This window comes from Babylonia areolata, chromosome 11, assembly GCF_041734735.1.
Source record: "Babylonia areolata isolate BAREFJ2019XMU chromosome 11, ASM4173473v1, whole genome shotgun sequence".
NCBI classification, from domain to species: Eukaryota; Metazoa; Mollusca; class Gastropoda; order Neogastropoda; family Buccinidae; genus Babylonia; species Babylonia areolata.
The window spans coordinates 32,190,365-32,209,429 of record NC_134886.1 but is presented as its reverse complement, the minus strand read 5'-3'; the positions used below and the strand labels follow the sequence as shown (position 1 = coordinate 32,209,429).

The 19,065-nt window shown below is 38.9% G+C and overlaps 2 protein-coding genes across 5 annotated transcripts in view; one reads left to right on the top strand and one right to left on the bottom strand.

Annotated features, from left to right (window-relative positions):
- LOC143287219 (uncharacterized) overlaps nucleotides 1–10,001 on the top strand; it is a 30,757-nt gene extending 20,756 nt beyond the window's left edge. The window contains exons 13-17 of the mRNA XM_076595165.1: nucleotides 1–79; nucleotides 1,240–1,412; nucleotides 2,548–2,629; nucleotides 5,771–6,064; nucleotides 9,946–10,001. The exon at nucleotides 1–79 is cut by the window's left edge and continues 23 nt beyond it. Of these exons, the coding sequence (XP_076451280.1) occupies nucleotides 1–79; nucleotides 1,240–1,412; nucleotides 2,548–2,629; nucleotides 5,771–6,064; nucleotides 9,946–10,001 (684 nt within the window). The remainder of the gene's footprint in view (nucleotides 80–1,239; nucleotides 1,413–2,547; nucleotides 2,630–5,770; nucleotides 6,065–9,945) is intronic.
- A 2,504-nt stretch (nucleotides 10,002–12,505) lies between these two features.
- LOC143287659 (arf-GAP with coiled-coil, ANK repeat and PH domain-containing protein 2-like) overlaps nucleotides 12,506–19,065 on the bottom strand; it is a 108,444-nt gene continuing 101,884 nt past the window's right edge. For all 4 annotated transcript variants that reach the window (XM_076595813.1, XM_076595814.1, XM_076595816.1 and 1 more), the window contains 3 exons: nucleotides 18,428–18,477; nucleotides 16,912–16,967; nucleotides 12,506–14,462 (listed from right to left, as the gene is read on the bottom strand). In XM_076595813.1, the coding sequence (XP_076451928.1) occupies nucleotides 14,383–14,462; nucleotides 16,912–16,967; nucleotides 18,428–18,477 (186 nt within the window). In that variant the 3' untranslated portion in view covers nucleotides 12,506–14,382. The remainder of the gene's footprint in view (nucleotides 14,463–16,911; nucleotides 16,968–18,427; nucleotides 18,478–19,065) is intronic.

Here is a 19,065-nt window from a genome sequence, read left to right as displayed (position 1 = left end):
AAGCATGAAGGAACGCAAAAGGAATCTGCCAGTGCAATTTATCAAGATGAAGAGATGGACTTTGATTCTGAGAGCAGAGGTAGTGTGTGTGTGTGTGTGTGTGTGTGTGTGTGTGTGTGTGTGTGTGTGTTTTCTGTGTGAATCAATATATATCAGAATCATATGTTTACAGATTCAACAAACAAAGGGCAGGCAAATCCAACCAAACTGAGTGTGTGTGTTTTCTTTAATGATTGTTCACTATGAGTTGCATTTGTTTCTTATTTTGATTTGTTCACTAGAAATGAATTATTTCTTTTGTTTTTTTTTCTGTCCGCTTGTCTTCATTCTCACTTTTCTTTTCTCTTGAGTCCTGTCTTCTCTATCTCCTCCTTTGTTTCTGGTTGTTCTGCTGTTATTCTTCTCACATGAACTAAGTGCGTTGGGTTACGCTGCTGGTCAGGCATCTGCTTGGCAGATGTGGTGTAGCGTATATGGATTTGTCCGAACGCAGTGACGCCTCCTTGAGCTACTGAAACTGAAACTCACATGAACTGTTGATTTTGTTTTCATTGAATGAAAGGCAGGTTGCCATTTGACATGAAACACACACACACACACACACACACACACACACACACACACACACACACACACTGAGTCTCTTCTCTCTCTCTGCATGCAGCATAGATTCTATTTGGGGCAGGGACTGGATGAAAAATAAAGAATTTTTTTCTTGCTCTCTCTGCACATATAGTGTATCGTTATAGGCAGTCAAACATTTGTAATTTGTTATGCCCATTATGCAAAGAATCAACTGAAGATGAGGTCCATTTTGTGCTTAGTTGTCCAGCATGGAGAAATATTAGAGAACGATTAATTCCACTCAAATTTTATTGCCTTGTTTATTCAAACTCATTTTGTTATTGTTGTCTACGAACGAAACTATTGTACAACATTAAGCTTTATATTTACATAGGGCATTTAAACAATGCAGTGCTTATGTAACTTAATGTCAATTCCATGTGTACCCCCTTCTAAGGGGCTATGGCCTATATGAATAAAACATTTACATCTACATCTGCACATACAGTCAGCAGATAAAGAATTTTTTCTTGCTCTCTCTGCACATACAGTCAGCAACCAAAAAACTCCACAAAATGTTCAACAGAGATCGCAAAATGTCTTCATTACAAAGCGAACAGTAATCACTGATTACGATAGCTTTTTCTTTGTCTAATTTCTAATCCTCCATCGCAGGTTCATCTCAGCCATTTGGCACTCCCCATATGTCTGAGGGGACTGAGTCCCAACTGCAGAGTAATGCCTTCAGCCCTTTCAACCTGGACAAGCACAAGCAGAAACTCCTGGAACTCAATGAAGATTCAGGGGACAGCTTCAACTTTGAACAGCGACACCTCTTCCTTGGTGGTGTAAGTGGTCTTTCTTTTTCATCTCAACCTCTCTTGACAAATGTGTGTGTGTGTGCACGTGTGTGTATGTGTGCCCATGTTTGGATGTGTGTGTGTGTGTGTGTGTATGTGTGTGTGTGTGCGCGCGCATGTTTGGATGTGTGTGTGTGTGTGTGTGTGTGCACATGTTTGGATGTGTGCGTGTGTGTGTGTGTGTGTGTCTCTTTGAGAGAATATAAATTTTAATTAAAACATTAGGGTGGTTTCCTGAGTTTGCCTTTTATCAACATATGACAGTAATGTTTTCAGATTATAAAAGACAAAAATTGTTCTACTTTTGCTAGACAGTTGTAGCTAAACAGGAAAGCCAAAAATGTGAGAGACTCTGCACAAAGTGGAATTGGAATCAGGTGGGACAAACTGTAGGATAATGGAGGTGTTTGAGCAGATTAAAAAGGGTAAGATATGCTTTGAAATGTGTGTATGTACATACACTATTTCATTCTTTGTCATGCTACCTCATGTCCAAAAAGAGAAAGACGAGTGTGAGACATCAGATAGGTTTTAGCAGGTCAGAAAGGTGAGAACATGAACTGGGTAAAATAAAATACACAGATTGATTTTTTTTTTCTGAGTGAAAGATGAAATACACAGAATGAGTTTATTCTGAGTGAAACAACAGGTACTGTGCATTATGTGTGAAGCTGTTGAGCAGTACAGGGGTTTGTCATTGATTTACACAGAAAGAAATGGAAAATGTGAAGTGACTGAATCGGACAAAACGTGATTGTGAAGAGTGTAATGAAGCATGATGGATTGCTGTAGTCTCCAGGGTCTGGTGAGTCGTACAGAATGCTGGGATATTGGGGGTTCTCCGCAGCACAAAACGAGCATGCTACTTTCGATTTCAAGGAGGCAACAAAGCATGCAGACCAATCCGTATGTGCTACACTACATCAGTTGGAAAACATGCAGAACAGAATATTGGACGTGATGTGTGGAAAGGACTGCACATGGGATAAGATGCTAGTATTTATGAAAAATCTGTGCAACACAGACTGCAAAGTTTTGAGGCAGGACGTAATGCAATGAGGATATTGTGAATGCAAGGTAGTTAAGATTAGAAGCAATGTTAATTTTTGTTTTTTTAAATCAGGACAAAATGGTTGACCACCCACCTGACAGCACTACCTCTGCCAGCTCCATCTTCAACATGGCGTTTGTCAGCTCTCCCTCAGGTATCGTATGTTTATTTCAGTTTGTTTCTCAAGGAGGCGTCATTGCATTCGTACAAATCCATATATGCCACACCACATCCAGTCAGATGCCTGACCAGCAGCATTACCTAACGTGCTTTGTCAGGCCTTGAGTACATGCATATATATTTGTGTACCAGTCAGAGTGGATTTCTACATATTTATGCCAGAGGACAACACTCTTGTTCCCATGGGTTCTTTTTCAGTGCACCAAGTGCACGCTGCACATGGGGCCTTGGTTTATCGTCTCACCTGAATGACTAGACACTCAGTTTGATTCTCCAGTCAAATTTGGGAGAAAGGGCAAGAGCGGGATTTGAACCCAGACCCTCACAGACTATCTGTATTTGCAGATGAGCATCTTTCTGCCCTCCTCCTCCTTTCCTAAGTATGTTTGTCATCAGCATACTGATGTCAACTCTCCCTCAGGTATAGCATGTCTGTCATTAGCATACTGATGTCAACTCTCCCTCAGGTATAGCATGTCTGTCATTAGCATACTGATGTCAACTCTCCCTCAGGTATAGCATGTCTGTCATTAGCATACTGATGTCAACTCTCCCTCAGGTATAGCATGTCTGTCATTAGCATACTGATGTCAACTCTCCCTCAGGTATAGCATGTCTGTCATCAGCATACTGATGTCAACTCTCCCTCAGGTATAGCATGTCTGTCATTAGCATACTGATGTCAACTCTCCCTCAGGTATAGTATGTTTGTCTGTCATTAGCATACTGATGTCCACCCCATATAGCATGCTATTTCGATTTCAGCATACAGCATGTCAACCATCCTAGTGTAACTACATCGTTGGACATGCATAACAGATATGGGACTGTGCAACTCACATAGGTATAAGATGCTAGTTTATTAAAACTGATGCAACACAGACTGCAAGTTTGAGGCATGACGTATCAATAGCATATTGAATGTCAAGTACTCATAGGCAATAGTAATGTTTGTTTTTTAATAGCAAATGGTTACACCCCCTACAGCACTACCTCTGCCAGTCCATCTCAACTGGGTTGTCAGCTCTCCCTCAGGTATATGACATGTTCTGTCCATTGCATACTGTACATCCAATGCTCCCTCACCATGTAGATGTCTGACATAGCATACTACGTCATGTCACCTGAGACATGTATATATGTCTGTCATATACATACTTAGAGAGTGCAAACTCTGCCCATGGTATCTTTTTCATTCAGCAATACGATGACAGGGGCCTTAGGTATATATGTTCCTCAGGTAGCATGTCTGTCATCAGCATACTGATGTCAACTCTCCCTCAGGTATAGCATGTCTGTCATTAGCATACTGATGTCAACTCTCCCTCAGTTATAGCATGTCTGTCATCAGCATACTGATGTCAACTCTCCCTCAGGTATAGCATGTCTGTCATTAGCATACTGATGTCAACTCTCCCTCAGGTATAGTATGTTTGTCTGTCATTAGCATACTGATGTCAACTCTCCCTCAGGTATAGCATGTCTGTCATTAGCATACTGATGTCAACTCTCCCTCAGGTATAGTATGTTTGTCTGTCATTAGCATACTGATGTCAACTCTCCCTCAGGTATAGTATGTTTGTCTGTCATTAGCATACTGATGTCAACTCTCCCTCAGATATAGCATGTCTGTCATTAGCATACTGATGTCAACTCTCCCTCAGGTATAGTATGTCTGTCATTAGCATACTGATGTCAGCTCTCCCTCAGGTATAGTATGTTTGTCTGTCATTAGCATACTGATGTCAACTCTCCCTCAGGTATAGCATGTCTGTCATTAGCATACTGATGTCAGCTCTCCCTCAGGTATAGTATGTTTGTCATTAGCATACTGATGTCAACTCTCCCTCAGGTATAGTATGTTGTCTGTCATTAGCATACTGATGTCAACTCTCCCTCAGGTATAGTATGTTTGTCATTAGCATACTGATGTCAACTCTCCCTCAGGTATAGCATGTCTGTCATTAGCATACTGATGTCAACTCTCCCTCAGGTATAGCATGTCTGTCATTAGCATACTGATGTCAACTCTCCCTCAGGTATAGCATGTCTGTCATTAGCATACTGATGTCAACTCTCCCTCAGGTATAGTATGTCTTTCATTAGCATACTGATGTCAACTCTCCCTCAGATATAGTTTGTCTGTCATTAGCATACTGATGTCAGCTCTCCCTCAGATATAGTATGTTTGTCTGTAATTAGCATACTGAAATCAACTCTCTCAGGTATATTATGTTTGTCTGGGAATAGTATGTTTGTCTGTCATTAGCATACTTATGTCAACTCTCCCTCAGGTATTCCAAGTATGTTTGTCATCGGCATACTGATGTCAGCTCTGCCTCATGTATAGTATGTCTGTCATCAGCATACTGATGTCAACTCTCCCTCACGTCTGTCATTAGCACACTGCTCTTCGTTAGCTCACACTCGGGTACTACTCAACATTGTACAGGTAAAAACACTTCTCGTAAGTCAGCTGTCCCATAGGTATTATACGTGCCTATTATTAGCACTCCTGATGGGCGCAATAGCTGAGTGGTTAAAGTGTCTGAGGGTCCAGGGTTCGAATCTCAGTAAAGGCGCCTGGTGGGTAAAGGGTGGAGATTTTTCCGATCTCCCAGGTCAATATATGTGCAGACCTGCTTGTGTCTGAACCCCCTTCATGTGTATACGCAAGCAGAAGATCAAATACACATGTTAAAGATTGTAATCCATGTCAGTGTTTGGTGCGTAATGGAAACAAGAATGTACCCAGCGTGCACCCCCCCCTCCCCAAAATGGAGTATGGCTGCCTACACGGCAGGGTAAAAACAGTCATACACGTAAAAGCCCACTCTTGTACAAATGAGTGAACGTCAGAGTTGCAGCCCACGAATGAAAAAGAATTGGTGCTCCTAAAGGTAGCACATTTCTTGGCATTCCTTCATTTCTTTTGCTTGTATTACAAAGGAGACTGTGTTGTGGAAAAATAAGCCTTCATAAATAAAATCACATTGTGTTTCTTGCATATGTATTTTGTCTTTTTATTGGTCTCAAATCTGCCCTTGTCAGTGTTTGTTTCCAAGCATCATATCAATAAAACAGTGTCCTGGCTAGAAACTGGGTTTGCTTACAGTCCCCAAAGAACCATCAGGGGTTCCTCTCTTCAAGGACGTGACGTCACCCATCGCTTGTCCCCCACCAGGCACAGCAGCTCCCATGCCCCCACGCAGCAGAGAGGAAGAGCGGGGCGGTTCATTCTTCAGCTTTGAGGCCATGGACACTGGGGAGTCTGGCGGAGGTCTGAGCCTGCTGTCCATGTTTGGCGGTGGCTCCAGCAACAAGGAGCCGGAGCCGGCGTTCTCCTTCAACTTTGGGGCCAGCTCGGCGGACAGTGGTAACGGTTCGGCTTTCTCCTTCTCTTTTGGTGGTGGGGGGGAGGGTGGAGGGGGAAAAGGAGAGACATCGGGGGGCTCCTTGTTCAGCTTGTTCTGATTCTCGGGTTTTTTTTGTTGTTGCGTTTCCCCTTTTTGTGCGATACCTGTGTTGTTGGATATATTCCTGTGAGTTTCTTTTGTATAAGTTGGATATATTCCTGTGAGAGTGTTTCTTGTTGCCGAGTTCCTGTTCTCAGTTTCCATCAACATTCTGTTTCAGATTTGAAGTTTTAATTATTTCTGATTCTTTAATCTTTTGTTTCAAGTGTATGATGACTCCATGAAAATGGAATAGGTGTAAATGTTTTTGGGTTTTAAAATGTGTAATATGCTTTTTTTCTGGGAAGAAGAATAATTGTGGAATTGTAAAAAAGTTGAGTTTCATTTTGTTACGGATTCACATGTTACCAAAGTGAGTTATGTGATAACTCTTTGTTTTGGTTGTCTGTGTTTCCACCCAGTGTGGTAAACTTTGTCAGCATTAACTGAAGGCATCATACTCGGTGCACAAGTACAGATAAGGCCTTCCTACTGGCATGACTTCACACAACAGTGCAAGCCATAAAAATAATCAGCCAAGAGCTTGCACATCATGAACATAAAAAAAATTACATAGATTTATATATTTGAAAAAAAATGCAGATGTAAATATCCACCCTACACCTTCCCAAGTTCATCGGTTGAAAACCTCATAGATAAGTGCATTTTCCTTGTTGACAGCTGTAAACATAGAGACCAGAAAAAAAGAGATGATCTATACTGATTGCAGGGCTGCAAGAAATTGTTCTCAGGATAGAATGAACCGTGTGTGTTTCTCTAGGGGAGAATGAGGATGAGCAGTATGGAAAACTTAGCAGATTAACACACACACACATAATAAAAGCTTCAGTATTTCTAACCATCTGTCTGCTCCATCCCACAGTTCCACCCCCAATCCAACTATAACCAAGGAGTGAAAGTGAAAAAGAAGTGGAGGGTGTGGAAGGGAAATGGCCCCTGGAAGAAAAACCTAATTCGAATGAGACAAGAAAAAATGGGCTGTTCTCTGTAACAATGAAAAAGATTTCAACTGTCAGATTCTTTTAACAAAAAAGCAACAACAAAAAACAAAACAAAATAACGACTACAGCATCATCATAAACAAGTACAAGCACATTGTAGAATTCATTCTGGAAAAGGCTGTTTGCACATTATTGTCAATAACATTTCCAGATGAAAGAGAATCTGGTAAAGAATGAATGTGCTAAGAATCGCAGGACTTTATGTTATGATGTATTCTTCTCAGAGTTAAAAACCATCACGCCTCCCTCACTCCCTCCCCCCCCCCCCCAACACTCACAAACCCCACCACAACACTCCAGTCCACCAGATACAGTTATCAGCCAATATTTATTGTAAAATTTACATAACAGTCAATGCGGTCATTGATGGCAATGATTGGTCACATCAACAAACAACTGCTGAGCATCTTTTCTTGCTGCTCAGTATAATAGTGAACATGGAAGCATGTTTTCATTTTATTGGTTCTGAATTACAAATCCAAAAGGTTCTAACTTACAAACATGTTAACAAGGAAACTTTATCAGCATTGATTTCGTCTCGTTAACTGCTCAGCTTTTTTCCTTTGCTTTTATTCCATTTAAAAGAACTGTACAAAAGATAACAGAAAGCACCACCCCTTTGTGTATCAGCAAAAGAGAGAGAGGGGGTGGGGGGAGGAAGGGGGGGGGGGAGAAGAGAGAGACAAAGGGAGAGTTATTTATCACAAGATTTCTTCTACAAATACATATCAGTTCATCTCACTACAATTATTTACTCTGGATTTTCATTCATGAACAAAAATGTTACAGCCAGTGACGATACATACATGTACAAGTATACTATTTGTTGTCATATTGGTCTATGTGAAGCTACAAGAAGCACCAAAAGACTAGCATCACCAAAAGGGTTTGGCTGTGCACATTACACCTAGTGTTTGAATGCTTTATGTACATAGGTGCAAAAGCAGCAGCCTTACAAGGCACAAAATACACAGCTTACAGCACAGAATATAATCCCACAAAATGGAGAGAATTGTACACTGGAAAACCAAGTAAAGCATACACTAACACATTTTCCTTAAAACTGAAAAAGTTAAGTGGAACAAGTTTTCTCTAACAGTTTCAAAGACTTTGGAGCATCTGCTAAATACAACAGAAAGCAAGTGTACAGCGCTATGAAACCAGAACTGACAAGTTACAGATGGGCAAATCTGTCTTTAAGTACAGTGCATATGATACCTTGTTTCCTCAGCTGTGGACGAAAATCGCTTACACTGTATTGAATAAAAATAACATTCCATGAATAAATTAGGGGGAATTACCTGCCCCTTTATAGTGGTAATGAGCATCAGTTGTGGACGAAAATGACTTGCACTGTATGAACAGAATGAACATATTCCATGAATAAATTACAGGAAAATTACCGACCACTTTACAGAGGTAAAGAGCACACAGTCAAGGAGTTGTATGAGAGACAACATGAGCGAATCATACCAATTTAAAACGCATGATACTCAAATGAAAAACTATGGTACCATGCGAAGACACTTGGATTATATTAATTGGTACAGAGAAATAATACAAAAGTCACAGTAAATTCCAAACGTTGCTGAGGTCATACATCTCTTTTTTAGTAATAATTCTTAGAACTTTCAACCTAAAAGCTAGTTTCCTTCTTCAACAGGTGTAAAGTCAGTTTTAAAAAATGGCCAAGAAGGTGAAAAGAGATTTCTCAGTGTTGTATAAGTCTTCAGGTATGGCAACAATTGGTTTTATTATGTATAACGTGTGCAGAAAGAATCCATGTCAAACTGGATTCATCACTACCAGCTACACACAGGAAAATCTTATACTCGCGGTCAATCATGAGTGAAAATAAACGGACTTTTCCATTCACTCTTTCAGGTAGTATTGAAATAGTCCTGTATCACAGTGGCATTCTTATCACCCGCACAGTATGCGCTCACCTCATGGCATATTATTTTCATTACAAGGCTGATCTCTTGGCCACCACTCACACACTCGTTTCTTTCTGTGCACACTCACTGTTAAAAAGTCACATCAATACTTCTCCTCACTCAACAAAATGCACGGATGAATCAAGTCTTTGGAAAACCCATTTCTGAACGGAAACAGTGGAACACAAAAAGCAAGTAAACTCAAATGGAACAAGAATGACAATGCAAAGTGTACACCTTTACGTGCTGTGGAACTGTTTGCATGCGGTCCTATACATCAGCATTAGCATGTTAAAAACAGAATGAAAAGTGAACCATAACATCTTGCAAGTGACAAAATACCAAATCTGAATTGCACGCAAAGCATGAGAGAGAAAGGAAGCACAGCAAAAACAAAATGCAAAATCAGACTGTGAAATGAATCACACAATGTACATGTATTAATATGCATAAATCTCAATATGCATGAGTCAGTTCAATGAAATGCTGAAGTAACAAATAATCAAAAAGAAGAAAAACAAAACCGAAGGAACCCAGGGAGGCAAAAAATATGGTTAAAAACAGACCAGCTGAGACAGAAGGGAAAAAACCAATGGAATACCATGCGTTTCAGGTTTTGACATAGCATTATCACAAACTTGTCGGATAAGTTTATAAGATTTTCCCATTCCCTCTTAGATAAGTTATCAGACAAGCTGTCCAATGATGAAACAGTAATCTGTTGAGCATATTTACACACATACATGAAGTACAAAATCACGAAGCTGTGGTAATCTCCCATTCCTTTTCCATCTTTAATAATCCATTAGAAATAAGCCAGGTCCAAGATTAAAGGATCAAATGTCACCAGAATGGGTCTGGGAACTGCCTCACCAGGTGTGGAATCTGAATACGACCACAAGTACATCACCTGCATGAATGTGAAGATTTGAGTTGCTGACCTAGACTACAGATAGTTATTCTAAAATACTTTGTGAAAGCAGATACCTCACTGTTAGCTAAATGGAAGTCCATGCAGCGTTTACTTAATTTTCACTATTATCTTTATTACACAGACTTTACCAACAGTGAATTGGTTATCTTTACAATCCAGCTTATTATGACAACATTCTATGGCCCACCTTTACACTGACTTTACCTTATTTGCAGTTTATTACTCACATTTATTTATTTATTATCAACCAATACCATATGGCCCATCTATCAATACAGATCTTACGAATCATGTTTAATGTTTAATAAGGTCCTCCGTTTTTTATCTATTCATATTTCACAGAAGGAACAGTTTGCTAGATCATTTTGAACATCTCTCTCACTGAGAAAACATTTGATGAGGGCCACTTCCAGAAATAATTAATGTCTGCTGGTGAAGATCATTCTTTGGCTTTATCATTGGTAAGTACTGCAATTTTCAGAAAAAATCTTATATTTTCTTTTCTTTTCATAGAAACGTAGAGGTCAGTTAATAATTTGAAAGCTCTATAATTGAGTGGTTAATGTGTCAGACTTTGCGTCTGAGGGTCTGGGTTTGATCCCAATAACAGTGCCTGATGCGTTTAGAGAGGAAATTAGTTTTCTAATAAACCATGATGATGTTTGGTGGTTATGCAAACGCTTGAACATGACCAGTATGCACTCTACTGAAAACAAGAATGGCTGTCAGTATGGCTGTCTACACAGCACGATGAAACACCACACATGTAAAAAGCCACTTGTTGATAAGTACAAGATAGTGTGGGAGTTACAGCCTACTTAACCATAAGACGAAGACTAAATAATTCAAACCACTGTGTATATCTTAACCAGCTGGAGACTACAAGTGTATGCCTAAAAGTTTTGTTAAAAAAAATCCATTATCATCTTGTGTACCCAGTCCCTGCATAGAGTGCAGAACATGTGGCTTTATGAATGTTCGTGCTTTGCTCTGAACACAGCTTTGCTTTGTCCCACACCATGACAGAAATGTGATAAATTTAGACAACTGTCATCAGATAATAACACTGATATCTGACTGGGGGGTGGGGGGGAGCAGAAGCAGAAGCCTAATTCATACTGCAGCTGAAAAAAACAATAAAGCCAGAATTAATACTCAGAAACCAAAACAAATCCATAAGGAAAAAAAAACAAACAACCAACAACAGCAAAAAAAAAAAAAAAAAAAAAAAAAAAAAAAAAAAAGAAGAGAGAAAACAAGCCAAACAAAAAAATGTTACTTCTATCCTTGTGATACAAAGACTAGGATGGTATTACAGTCCACAAATAGCTTTCCAAAAATCTGATTTCTTCCCATTTCAGTTGTACATTTTCCACTGACAAACGCATGTTGTTTTAAGATAAAATGTACACATTAAAAATCAAGGTTAAAAACACACATAAATCATTATTTATACCAAGCATGTACTTATAAGTGCGCCCTTCTATCAAAAATGTCATACATGTTCAACAAATGAAGCCAATCACAAGTAAGATGGCAAGCCATTCTGGTGTGTTTCATTCAAAGACTATGACACAAAACCATCCATAAACCCAGAGAGGGGGTGGGGTGGGGGTGGGGGGGGGGGATGCTGTATTGCTAAATTGTGCGGCATGTCATGCTATAATGATACATGACATAAACGGTGATCTTAGCCATTCTCTTTACAGTTTTGTACAGAAATAATTTCATGTAAGAAGATATGGAATGAATTCTAAGAAATCAATACTCTATTCTCCTTTAATTCTTCTTTTTTTCTAATCACGACTGGTAATGATCACAATGAATGAGCCGGTCATGGCATGTGACGCTGACTTATTTAAAATCCAACTTGAAAATTCAGGCAACAGCAGGATGTTTAACACACTGTAATTCACTAATTGCATTTGTGAGGTAGCTCAAGAACATTTTTTGTGTAAAAATGAACACACACCCAAAATGACCTTGACATCTGACCAAGCTATCACATTTTCTATGTCACTCAACACCACTCCTTGGTTTGTTCACACCTGATCAAAATAAGTTTTTGGTGGCTATTCCTCAGAAATTGTGTGCTGTCGTATGAGGAAAATATAACATTTATCTTTTACTTAAAAGTTCATTCAAAGTGCAAGGGGCCATTCAATATGTCCTTGTATCAAGGAAAGAAGTGCATATATATATATATAGTTTGTTTTTTACTGGTTTTTGAGTTGTGAAGTGTCAAAACTAGACAGACAGACTGACGACAAGACAGTCTCCTTCCAGAACTTTTCTCACTGGATCATATTAAGAAACAACAATAAAAAAAAACATAAAAAAAACAAAAAACCTACGTTCTCGTTCTCACAAATAATAATAATAATGGACATTTATACAGAGCATTTCTCCAGAAACACTGTTCAAAGCACTTTACATTTCGTTTCCCACTCCCCATCAATACTCCTCTCCACCCTCACACCCCTCCCACCCCACACACACTCACAGAAGCACGTGCCAAAAAAAAAAAAGAGGGAGGGAAAAGAAAAAAAAAAAAAAAGAGGGAGGAAAAAAAAAAAAAGCCATCTAACTCTTGTCATGCTTAAATGATATACCATCAAATATCACATTAAATTTGTCAGCTATCTTTTGTATAAAATTAAGTACCATGCATAGGGTTCCCTTTTATTTGTCCTGGTTATCACCACTTGTATCTGTTTCAGAGAACATGTAGCAGAACTAATATTTTAACAGGCATTACCTGTCACCTGTATTGCTTCCAAGTTAATATTATTCAGGAGTTCAACATCTTCCAACAACAAGAACACCTGCCACCTGAAGAAAATTATTAACTATGTGGCAAGAAATTACTTATATACATCAATTTCTCTCACCCAAAATCCTTGACATGTTAATTTTACAAATTTCAAACAAACATTCACACATGCAAGTGAAAATACACATTCTGCAATTAATATGGGATCAATGACAGTGCACAAAAGGAGAAGTTTGAAGTTTAATCTTGAATTCATTGATGAAAATTGAAAGATAGGTTTCTCTATCACTTACAAGAGTTGTGCTTGATTATGGACAACTACAACATGCTGAATGGTGGCACAGTTTACATCTTGATAAGAATTTAAAAAGGTACGCCAGCAGTGTGTTAAACAAAATACTGGAAGGGACATGCCTGGACATCCTACTGCTTCAAACAGCCTGTGTTGTGTCACTTTGCCCATATCAATGTCCCCAAACAAAAGTGCCAATCTGGTCATTCGTATGACGATGTCTCTAGAAATAAACGCGTTTCAGCATTTCATGCTTTTCTGGTGCATTCCAAATATATCTGAGCGCATGTCACAACATCTCACAGCGTCAATGTGAGCTGACTGACATACGGATTTTGTTGACCTTTCATTTAATTTTTCATAGTCAAGGAAAGTTGGTATGTCTAATCTGTGCTTCATCTCTTTCTCTTTCTTTTTGCACCATGCATGAGTCATGACTGCTTATTCTCTTGACAAGGAATGTCACAATACTGCATCATGTCGTGACATAGGTGTTGTGTTTTTTCTAGTGCTTGCTCACAAGCATGATTTCTGCACTGTTTCTATGAATTTAAGATTTTTGTAAGCCACTCCAGATAACCAACTTAAAGCCACAAGGAGCAGACACAGGAAAGAAAGGCAAACTGGGAAGGTGAAATCAGAAGCCTCCGCCATGCTACATCTTTTGACAACGAGTGACGGAAACTTTGATTTCATAACTGACAATGGTATGAATGTCTGCTTGCTTCATGAGGTAAAGCTGCACCACAACTGACCTAAATGCTCCTGGTGAAAGAGTTGTTGTTGTTGGTTTTTTTTTTTTTTTTTTTTTTTTAATAAAGAAAGTGATTTCCAAAATAAGATTTAAAAAAAACAGGATGGTCAACACAGTAACATGTCCAGCTTGACCACTGGCATTTAAAACAATGACCATATGTGAGCATCAACTCCTATGGTGAATCTGGTCAAGCAGTTCAGAGTGTACACGGTGGACCCCTATAACTGTTCTGTTAAAGCCAGTTTCTCTGAACCAAGCAAGTGAGAATGCTCTGTCTGTGAGTTTGACTCCCCATCCCTCTAGAACCAAATTCTCAACTGACATTCACAGCAATATTTCACTCTCATTTTGACTGAAACAATGTTGACAAAATGCCAGTCTCACTGAGACAATACATACAACCAATACACATTCAGAACCATCAATGGAGCATTCTGGCGTTCAGACCGGAGATGAGCAAGGCAATCGTATCGTACATTTGGCACATACAAAAAGCTTCACATGCTTTTCTTCCTCAACATGCGATCCTCCCTCCCTGGGTCAGCAGTCTGCAGCAGCTACTTTCTCTTGAGCTTTTCGGGGTGATTGGACGCCATGTTGGAGAAATCTCTGAATACGTCGGTGAAGGTGTCATCGCCTGGGGGAAAGAAGAAAAAAAAAAAAAACACAGGAGAATATCATCAATTTTTTAAGATTCATTAACACAGGAGAATATCACCAATTTCTGAAGATTCATCAGCATTGTAACAATAACTAGCTTATCAAGCTGAAACAGACATGCATTGTTGTCCCTAACCAAACAACATCCACTTACATCAGGTTTTCTTTATGTTTTCTGTTCAAACAAGTCCTGTTTCAAACATATACTTTATCAACCCCAAATTATGTTTCAAAAAGGGATAAGATTGTGCACACTGATATATACTCAAACAACAAGAACAAAAGGGTTGTTGACCTAAACCGACCCAATGCGCTGGTCAGTTCTTGATTATTTTTAAATTACAATTATGAAGTAATAAATGGTCAAATGGATCCATTTTTTTAAGAATGCCATAAGAATGGAAACAATGTACTTGTTCAGTGCTGTGAACAATACTGATCATGGTGAAGAAGAAATGATGTAAAACACATTCTCTCTAACATGTTCTCTGTCACAACAGGCCCTATTTTCAGTAGTCATTTTTGGCAGGATGGAACATGGTTTGTTTCTTTAGTCATTGTGTGTGTGTGTGTGTCTCCCATCCCCCTGGTCACTGTGCTGACAGGTGACCATGTCTGTGTATGTCTGTGTGGGTATGTGTGTATGTGCATGAAAGTAATGTTCCATCTGCAAGTTAATATGAGCACTCAAAGAAATGCATACAATAAAGCCTGAAACAGTACAAGGAATAACAAACACCCCTCTACCCTCCCTAAAATGATGGAAGCAGTTGAGGGAGAATAAGACATATAAATGTTGTTAGTTTGGGTCAGTTCTTTGAACGTTTCAATATAAATGACATGCTTTGTGCTCCAAACTTTATCTAAATAAGAGGTCAACGGGAACATTTTTGCAAGTTATGTTAAAGCATTATAAATGGTGATGCATTAGACTTCAGCAAGTTACACAGATGTGCATGAAGGTGAAAATCCTTCTCATGTATATTTGCATAGTGTATGAAAAACATTGATTACACAAAGGGCTAGTTCTCCTCTAGAAGTGGGACTGTTCAAATAATGTTGTGCTGTATAGATACTGATAAATGTTTTGTTGACAGGAAGACAGTAAATTCTGCTTTCAAAAACAAAAAAAGCAGAAGTACAGAAAGTATTGGAGGCTGATCCTGGAAAAACACAAAGAATATTTCTGAAAGCACAAGAAACTGATAGATTTCATGATGATATACAATTTGACGTTGTCACGCAAAGGGAATAGAATCAAGCTTTGCAAAGTGTATGAAAAATGCTACTGAAAAAGCACCAATGGTAATGTGTAATGTGTAGATTTTTTTTAATTGAACAAAAGATTTACCAGTACATATAATATCAGCTCTGTTTGACAAAATGGTCTTACACTTTGAGTCTAGTTCTGATATAGTTAAGAAAATCTACAATTAACAAACTTCAAATATTGTTTGAAATAATATTCTGATAAAAAAAAAAAGTACCATGATGGTGACAGAGAATATGATTTACAACAAATCTACATATTAAGATAATTTATCACAAAGTGTGACTGATTAGGAATTGTTTCTGTTAAAAAAAAAAAAATTAACCAAATCATATTCTTGCCTTAGAAACCAAATTGTCTGTGCTCTTGTAAAAAGACAAAACATGATAATAAGTTTTCTCATTATGACTAACATGCACTGAATAAGAAAACAGAGTACAGAGAGATTACAATCGTGGTTGGGAAGTTGTTGGGTTTTTTTTTTTTTATACAAATGTAAATACATTGTGTAGAAGTATGATTAGAAATAGTCTATAATAAAGCTTTCACCAGAACTGGAGCTTTCGCCAGAACTGGGGAGATGGCACTGAAAAGAGCAGAAAATGATTTTCTTTAAAAAGAAATATGTAAATAAGTTTTCAACAACAAAAAAAAAATGCTTTGTTACATTTATTCTCCCCAAAACTTCAGACTTGGTCATAATACTCAAACAGACCATTGTTTTTCTGTTCCCAGAGAAGACAGGTTATGTAACAACAGTGACATGTATTTGGTGGGTGATGAAGTTGATTTCATTCTGAAAAGCTCTCTGATAAAGCTCATTTCCATGTAAAGTATTTGCCAAAAATGTTTTTTGTTGCCAAAATATACACATAAGTTTAGCTGTCTGACATTTTCTGTTTGGAGAAGTAATAATTTGGCTGTGGTCTATCAAATTGTCTGAACTGCCTTGATTTCTTCATGACTGAGTGGTGGTCTTCCACTCAGATACACCCACGTCACATTTTTTCTGTGGCTGTTCTCTAGGTCTTCTTCATCTATACCTAAAAAGGGTGAAAATAATGAATGATTTGTTACTCTCTGTTAGTGAGTGTATGTATGTGTGTGTTTCTGTAAGCAGATGGATGCCAAAAGCAGAAAACAGAGTTTTACTCACCTGGGTTGTAGCCATCCCCCTCACTCATCTCCTCATTTAACCTGGACAGTCGTAACCTGCAGAAGAAATACTCTTTTTTTTCACAACCTTCCATTCAGAGGAACTTTACTTTGGGTGTTTTCATACTACCATACTTTTCGGTGTATTCATACTACAAATGTTGTGTGTGCTCTGCTGTCCCTGCTACACTTTGTTTCCAGTATTCTCAGTTTCCCAGTGTTCTCTCCATCACACATTTTACACTTGTACTGTTATCACGGTCACATACTGTCTTCACTTTATATTATGTGCTGTGTCCATCTTGCTGCTCTGCTGTGTTAGCCCTGTGTGTGTCTTGAAAGTGGTGTTGACTAATCTTCACATTTCTGCATCCACAGTGACACTATTGGTTGAAAGGTTTAAGGCCCAATAGCCCTTTACAGCCATCGGGGCAGTGAATTAACCTCCACTGTGCACAGGGCTCAGCATTAGAAGGCAGGGCCCAATCCTCTTCTTCAATTACATACAGTGAGTAGAGGTGGTCCTCCAGCCCCCCCTCACCCCCTTTTTTTTTCTTCTTTCTTTTTTGTTGTTGTTGTAACTCTGGTCTGCATGCATTCAGTTGGTCTCTCAAGCCGTGACATGCTGAACAAACTCCTTCCAGATCATGCTGGAATGTCAGATACCATTATAGGAAGGTCCATATGTTAATGTCAAACTAAAAGCAACAACCAAGAAGATTTGAAGGTTCTAAAAACAGCTTTACATCATCAGTAATGGTATCAGTCTCAACAGTATTGGGGAAAAAAGTAATGTGATACTGAAATATCAACAATACAGTTCTTTTCAAGTAACAGTACACAACCGACAATACAGTACCAACAACATGTGACAATATAATACTGACAACATTTTTCAAACCAACAATCCTCTCCTGCCGTATCAACCTTCCCTGACAATTCAGGAACCCATTGACACCTGGGTGGAGTGAGGAAAAGTGGAGTAAAGTGCCTTTCCCATGGACACAGCACCATGCCGAAACAGGGCCTAGAAACCTGATCACTGATGAACACTGGATCAGAAGTCCACCACATCACCGACTCGGCCAGCAACACGACGGACGCAATAGCCGAGTGGTTAAAGCGTTGGACTGTCAATCTGAGGGTCCCGGGTTCGAATCACGGTGACAGCGCCTGGTGGGTAAAGGGTGGAGATTTTTCCGATCTCCCAGGTCAACATATGTGCAGACCTGCTAGTGCCTGAACCCCCTTCGTGTGTATATGTGAGCAGAAGATCAAATACGCACGTTAAAGATCCTGTAATCCATGTCAGCGTTCGGTGGGTTATGGAAACAAGAACATACCCAGCATGCACATCCCCGAAAACGGAGTATGGCTGCCTACATGGCGGGGTAAAAACGGTCATACACGTAAAAGCCCACTCGTGTGCATATGAGTGAACGCAGAAGAAGAAGAAGAAGAAGGCCAGCAACTTACACAACTGATGAATACCAACAAAGTAACACCCAAGTACTTACAAAGTGACGATGTCAGCATTGGCAGCCTCCACAGCTATCGTCAAGGGGTCCTGAATCACACAACACCATCATTCAACCCAAAGAGTCAGACACTGGTTCAATCATCATCAACATACATTTGTATTTAAATGTAGTTGAGATTTTCTTGTCCTCAAACTCATTTTTTCATATTAAGCTGGATGCGGTGGTCACTGGTGTGTGTGATATAAAAATCTGGAGAATGTGTCCGCCCAGGTTCCTAATCCAGAAAATGCAACCCAAAGAACTTCAAAGGAAGTGTCGAGCTATAAACCTTTTTTTCAAGCTTGAAAAACATATATAATTCTGTTGAAATATCAATATAGTTCTGTTTTTAAAGTCTTGCTGTAAAAAATATTTGTCAATCCAAAAGTTGTGTTCCAAAAAGTAATAATAATAATAATGGTATTTATATAGCGCTGAATCTTGTGCAGAGACAAATCAAAGCGCTTTCGTACCAGTCATTCACATGCATGTAGATTAATCGATTAAATCTGAGGCAGCCCATATTGATGGGCATTTTACTTTTTAACTATCCATAGAAATTTTGTGGTTATATCTGTAGAAGTTGTAACCTGTTCCTGTGTTACTCTTAACAACAACAACAACAACAACAAAAA